The sequence below is a fragment of the Nicotiana attenuata genome, unplaced genomic scaffold, assembly GCF_001879085.1.
Source record: "Nicotiana attenuata strain UT unplaced genomic scaffold, NIATTr2, whole genome shotgun sequence".
NCBI classification, from domain to species: Eukaryota; Viridiplantae; Streptophyta; class Magnoliopsida; order Solanales; family Solanaceae; genus Nicotiana; species Nicotiana attenuata.
This window is the reverse complement of record NW_017674907.1, coordinates 39,125-46,210: the sequence shown is the minus strand read 5'-3', so window position 1 is coordinate 46,210 and position 7,086 is coordinate 39,125. Positions and strand designations below refer to the sequence as shown.

The window sequence follows — 7,086 nt, the reverse complement described above, 5'->3', positions numbered from 1 at the left end:
AAAACCACCCCAATATTATTATCCTACTTGAAATAAACAATCAAAATGTTATTGTTTAACTGTTATCATATTCTGATTTACTACAATACACAAAGATGCAAAATCAACTAGGACTGATGTTCCACCATCAGTCGCCAAAGATGTATCTGCCAAAGATGAAAAACTGATGGGGTCATTTTATAAATTTTAAAAATATAGGGTACATTGGTAAAATTAAAAACTAACAAATTTCCATTTTCAATTGAAAAAGTGGTGAGAACTAGTTTTTCAAATTTGAAAATGGATTTTCAAGTGAAAAAGGAAAAATTGTAAGAATGGGATAACCAAACATTGTTTTCAAAAAAAATTTGAAAAAAAGGAAAAATTTTCTATGTCCAAACGGGCACTAAATAAAGTAAAAATCTTCTTTTTCTGGTAAATATTGAACCGTAGTTGACATCGGATGGGATTTGCGCCTTAATATCCGATTGAGGGCGAATATTACGGCTCCCTACTCGTCATGCTCAACCATTTCTCTTGTTCCCTGGTCGCGAAACTTTACTTGGTCCGGATTCGTTGTTTAGCCGTGCCCGATTCTGGATGCCCCGTTCATGCACCCCGGGCTCCGAAACGTGGGGACCCTTCGGCTTCGCTCGAGGTTGCGTGAGATCATGCTTCCTCTCGTTTCTTTATTTGGGGGGAGGAGGAGGAGTAGTAGTAGTTTGGTTGAGGAACGGGGATCTAGTCATCTAGCTAGAACTAGGGGGTGGGTGCGTTTATTAACGTTGGTGAGGCTGCTTTCGGCTTATTCTTCCCAATTCCCAAACTAGCCTCGTCTATTACTGTATTTAGCAGCTAAAAGAAGAATGTGAATAGCACCCACAAAAACAAAACAAAAAATCTACTAATACTACTAGTACAACTTCCAACTTTTTAATAGAGGAGACATATCTATCATCTCTCTCTCTCTCTCCTCTGAAAACCTTTCCTCAACAACTTAACATCTCTATAAGTCGTAGGTTTTCATGTCCATTCAATTCTCAGCAAAAAACCTTCACTTTCTTTTTCTCTATTTCCTATTCAACTCTTCCATACACATCCATTTAGACAAACGTGCAAAACAGGTCATAAGAATATTTATAGGTTAGGCAGCAACTAAAAACTAGTTTTTGTACAAGCCAGCCATAGCCATAGCAATAAGAGCTATAACTACCCCTTTTTGTTTCTCTTTTACGGCCACCATTCATTCTTGTTTTGTCTATAAATCGCCTTCATTATACTTAATCCAATTCGACATTTAGATTTTTACCATTGAACATGGGTTTATAGTTTAATATTTGGCAAATTTTCAGTGATTTTCACATTTATTTTCATATTTCTATTTAAAAATATTGTGTTCAGTTGAACCATTAATTATACTCTCCTTCCTCCTGAGGACCTTATAAGGAGAGGAACTTTGCGTTCTTAGCTTATTTGTGTTATAGAAAAAAATGTGGAATCTAAACGATTCTCCCATTCGAAGAATGGAAGATGAATCAGAAGAAGGTTGTTCTTCTCCTATTGAACTTGATGAGAAAGGTAAACGGGTCGGATCGGTCTCAAATTCAAGTTCATCAGCTTTGGTTATTGAGGAAGGTAATAATTCTGAGGAAGAAGAAGATGGTGAAAAAGGTAAGAAGAAAAGAAATACACCTAGTAAAATATTTGGGTTTTCAGTTGACGATGACAACTTCTCGTCGGAGAGTGAACCGCCGGTTACTCGGCAGTTTTTTCCGGTTGATGAGTCAGAAATGGGAGGTGGGTCCATGAATTTTCCGAGGGCTCAATGGGCTGGAGTTAAATTTTGTCAATCGGTGCCACGTGGCAACACTATAGCGGGAAACCCTACTGAGGTGTCTCAGCAGCAGCAGCCAATTAAAAAGAGCCGCCGTGGACCGCGGTCTAGGAGTTCACAGTACCGTGGTGTTACCTTTTACCGGCGGACTGGCCGGTGGGAGTCACACATATGGTTAGTATATCATTTATTTTCTTTCTAATAGTGTAATTTTATGCCGGGCAATATAAATAATTTTTATCCTATTGATTAAGTTGATTTATATCAATATGTAATACATTCGAAATATCAAGTATGATATGATGACTTAGAATATCAAGTATGATATGATGACTTAGAGAATGGAATAAATAACTCATTATTGGTTACTTAAATTACACTATATGTTTTTTTTTTTTATTGTCAGTGTATATAATTAAAAATTTCTCCTACTATTGTTCATTCACATTTTTTCGTGTTGTTCATTCTCCCTATTGAATCTATTTATCCAGACTTGATTTCTTTGCTTAATTTGTTGCAGGGATTGTGGTAAACAAGTTTATCTAGGTATGCTTTCTTTTCTTTTCAAAAATTTTAATTAAATTGAAGTTTTTTAATTTATCAAGATTCTTTTGCTATTGTTTATGTTCTTGAAGATCAATCTGATATTGGTGAACGGGGATTTATTTTCCTCGTGTATCATCTGTGTAGGTGGATTTGATACAGCACATGCAGCAGCACGGTGAGCTCTTGATACTTAGATTGTAATTTTTGCAATTTTCTGTCTCCGCGATAAGAGACAGAGGATGTATTTAGTACGACAGAAGTCAGTTTGAATGTGTTTGGTACGAGAAATACTTTTATTTCTGTCATACCAAATACATCCAAAAATTAAAAATTAAATGTTTTGAAGAGTGATGGTTGGCAATGTTGTGTTACAGTGCATATGATAGAGCAGCAATCAAGTTCCGAGGAGTGGAGGCAGACATAAACTTTAATTTGGAGGATTATGAGGCAGACTTAAAACAGGTAGGTTATGATCAGCAGACACAGAATTTGAATTTGATAGAATCAACTCTTAAGATATTTTATATTAAACTTATTGCACATTTTAAATTGTAAATTAAAATATTTACTAAAGTTTAGTAATTTATTACATATATATACTTATGTTGCGTGTCCAGAACTTAAACTCTATCGGCAGACTAAAAAAGCATGCCTATGTTTGAGTCTGTATGGTTGGAGTACTACTTAAGATTTCACACTTGCCTTATCATAAACAGTTGCCTACCTTATCATCAACAGTAGTTTGCTTCACATTTTTGGTGTCAAAATTTAGTGGACACAATGAAATTGGAAACATAACTGTTGACATTCTTTTTTTCTCAATAATTTGTTTATCTTTTTGGGGTATGTTACAGATGACGAATCTAACCAAGGAAGAATTTGTGCATGTACTAAGGAGACAAAGTACTGGTTTTCCGAGAGGAAGCTCCAAGTATAGAGGGGTCACTTTGCATAAATGTGGTAGATGGGAAGCTAGAATGGGACAGTTCTTAGGCAAAAAGTAAAGTAAAAAAAATTAACTTATCTCATTTTATTTTATTCTCCTACATGATTGAATAAATTTTCAAGGAATGCTCCTTCCTTTTGGTATGTATTTGGTACGACTGAAAAATATTTTTCGAAAAACATTTTTCAGAAAAAACTGTCTCGCCATTGAACATCTTTTTTAAAATCTAGAAACTATCTCAAATGGATTATCAAATAAAAACATAACTATCAAATAAAAACATAAAAGTGAAGAAAGTCATTTTTTTCTTTTTAATTGGTTAAATTGATTTTTAGTGTTTGATTATTAGAAAATTACTCACTTTCTGAAAAATATTTTTTCCTCGTACCAAAGACACCCTTTTGTCAATTAATATTCCATTCCTTGGTTGCTATATTGATTTTTCATTATTGAATTATTTTCGAACAGGTACGTTTACTTGGGCCTATTTGATACTGAAGTTGAAGCTGCCAGGTGTGTAATTAGTTGTATTTTTTGCACTAAAATTAAACTACTACTAATTACTTATTAGAGGGTGAGGGCCTTAAATATTTTTCACTGTTGGGAGCTAAAGTTTACACTCTTTTCTTTGTTCTTTAACAGGGCTTATGATAAAGCTGCTATCAAGTGTAACGGCAAAGATGCAGTTACTAACTTTGATCGTAGCATTTATGAAAATGAACTTAACTCAACCGGTAAATTACTCTTTTATTGGCTAGCTTTTCTTTTGGTCCAGTCCGGTGAAATGTTGTAACGTACTCCCTTCGGTCCAAAATAAGTGATTTTTTGGCTTTTTTTTGTGGTCCAAAATAAGTGATTTTTTCAAATTTCAAGAATGAATTAATTATTCTTTTCCTACATTGCCCTTGGAGTAATTAATGATGGAGTATGTGTTAGGAGTGTTTATGTGAAGAGATAGTAAAGGTTAACATGGTCAATTTCATTGCTAATTAATGTTAAAAGGTGAATTTCTTAATTTGTGTGAAAACAACCAAAAAATTACTTATTTTGGAACCGGAGAGAGTATTATTTACTATGTCAGTATATCTAAATTAATTTTTTTTGAAGTAAAAGCCAACGCAAACCATTGATAAATGTACTTTTTCCAGAATCTGCCGATAATGCAGCCGACCACAATCTTGACTTAAGCTTAGGAGGTTCAAACTCAAAGGAAAACAGCCGAGAAATGGGGGATAATAGGGGTCAAAATTCATCATCTTTGCAATTAGATGCCCATTGGCGGCACCAAGAGTCGAGGTCTAAGGTACATACATAATATTGCTAGCTTTGTTTCTTGCATTATTCACGGTGTAAGCTAGCCGACTGTAAAAGGTAGATCCAGGATTTAAAGTTTACGAGTTCCTAAAAGGCTACAGTGATCCCAAATTAACATACAATAATAACTGGATTTACAATCAACTTTTTTTAAAGATAAGTATGAGCAAAAGCTACTGGGTTCACAGGAACCCATATGTTACATCAGGGGTGCATCCAGAGTGTCCCTTGTTTGTTCCAAGAACCCAGTAGCTTTTTCCCATACCCTGTATATATATGAAGGAATTCACTAAATATCATCAATATTTTATTGTGAACCTAGTTATTATTGTATATTAACTTAAGGTCGTTATAGGAACCTATAAACTTAAATTCTGGATTCCGCCTATGTGTTGTTATATGCTAGATCCGCCTCTTACAACGACTTCTGGACTATCGATATTTCAAACTTCGTTTGGATATTGAAATCGAGTACTATCATATGTGACTCTCTTTGTAGTAGTATTTGGAATATCTTAGATATCAAGTTATAATTTCATGCAGCTACCTAGTCCAATCGGTTTTGATGCCCAAAGAAGAGATGGGTATAATGAAACTGAAACCTTGCAGCTCTTGAGCCAAACGCATCTAAATTTTCCAGGCTCTTTGCAGCCAAATATTAATGAAATGCAAAGAATTGGCCAATTTATTAGAGATGGTGAATCCCATATGGTTCAAGTGTTTCCACGACAGTTCAACTCATATCAAGTGAGTTCCCAGTTCTCTATCATTACAACAGTGGTTTTTATATGTATCCCATGTTTTTGAAACTTGTCTAAATTATTGTACAATTGGTCATGCTTAAACGTTGTTAGCCAATCAAAAATAGGTGTCAGTTTAGCGAATCAAGAAGGTTTTACTTTTCTTTTTACGAAATTTACTCTTACTCCAATAAATAATCTATACTACTACAATTTATTAAATCTCCCAACAAAATTCTCATTTTGAGGAGAGATCAGAGAGTTACTTAGTTAATACTTGACTAAATAACCCTTATGATTAATGACAATAAAGAATTTCTTAATAAGTATGTCAAAACCTGTGAGGAAGTAATTTAATATAAATTGTTAGAATTGTGACACTCGTCACCTAAAAAGAAGGTGAAATATCTTTTTACTTATCAAGTGACATTGAGATTTGTACCCATGATCTCTTACCTGCTCTAATATCATTTTGAATTGTGCGATTATTTTATTTAAATTTTTTAATTTTTCGGTAACGCACCTTTAATTACTGAATTATACTATGTCTCAATACAGATTCAGTCTCCAAGCAGCAGTAATGTAGGCCGAATTGGGGGTACAAATTCTCAAGAATGGTACACTAATAATATTCCTCCTCAGATATTTGCAACTGCTGCAGCATCATCAGGATTCCCCCAGCAGATAGTAAGACCTCAAAATTGGTCTCAAAATACTGGCTTTCATCATAATTTTATGAGACCCTCTTGACCATTAATTTTCTCTATTTGTTTTTATAAGCTTTGTAAAGAGTAAAAAGTTGAGCTTCTTAATTAATACTCTCGAAAGAAACAGACAATTGGTAGTAGTATATGTTAACCAGGGTTCTTGATTTTTTGGAACCATGAAAAAATAAGGGTGGAAAAAAGTTTTGGGAAATTCCAACTCTTTGGAAAAGTAAAGTATTAATTTTTTGTATTCCTTTTTTAATTTAAATTAAAGTTTTGCTATTGGTCCAAATTAATTGAGGAAAGATATTCTACTAGATTTCTTCTGGAGCTTTCTTCTGGTTGTTTGTTTATTTTTTTCTTTGTTGTCTTTTGACCTGTGACAAAAGCTGTATTCGTTTAAAAGTTTGTTATTTAATCGAGTAATAAAGGAAAGTCGCTGATTCTTGTCCATTTCTCATTTAAGAAAATCCAATGTTCTGTTAGAAAGTACGAACTCATTCATAGTCGATTAGTCAAATTAGCTTGTATAATAAACGAATAACTCTTGCAAACAAAATAAAAAGAAAACATTTTCTTAGTCTACAATATTCGTACAGTACTAATGAACTCTTGGAAAAAGAAAAAGCAAAATAAAAAGTCACCCGTAGGAGCTCAAATGGAGTGCAATGAGTTAATCGAAAAATAGTTCAAATTTCTTTTTATAACTAGGCGTGATTAACGGGCGGGTCAGGTCGGATATGGTTAGGTCGAAAACAGATAATGAAAAAATGGATTAATTATCTGACCCAAGCCATATTTAATACGGATAAAAAACGGGTTAACCGGCGGATAATATGGTTAACCATATTATCCATCACTTCTTGCATATGATCACTTTTGGGAGAACTCTTAGGGGTCGTTTGGTAGGATGCATTAGATAAAATAATGCATGCATTAGCTTTGTGTATTAATAATACCTTGTTTGGTAGACATTTTGAACCTATGCATTAGTTATGCAAGCATTAGTTATACATCATA

The 7,086-nt window shown here is 33.8% G+C and overlaps 1 protein-coding gene across 1 annotated transcript; it reads left to right on the top strand.

Moving 5' to 3' along the window:
• Nucleotides 1-841: 841 nt before the first annotated feature.
• Nucleotides 842-6,519, top strand: LOC109219432 (floral homeotic protein APETALA 2). Its single transcript, XM_019383893.1, has 10 exons — nt 842-1,987; nt 2,334-2,359; nt 2,504-2,534; nt 2,734-2,821; nt 3,214-3,359; nt 3,774-3,818; nt 3,948-4,039; nt 4,454-4,608; nt 5,163-5,366; nt 5,918-6,519. Exons 1-10 carry the CDS (start codon nt 1,470-1,472, stop codon nt 6,107-6,109), a joined length of 1,497 nt encoding a protein of 498 aa, XP_019239438.1. The 5' UTR covers nt 842-1,469; the 3' UTR covers nt 6,110-6,519.
• The last annotated feature ends 567 nt before the right edge of the window (nt 6,520-7,086 follow it).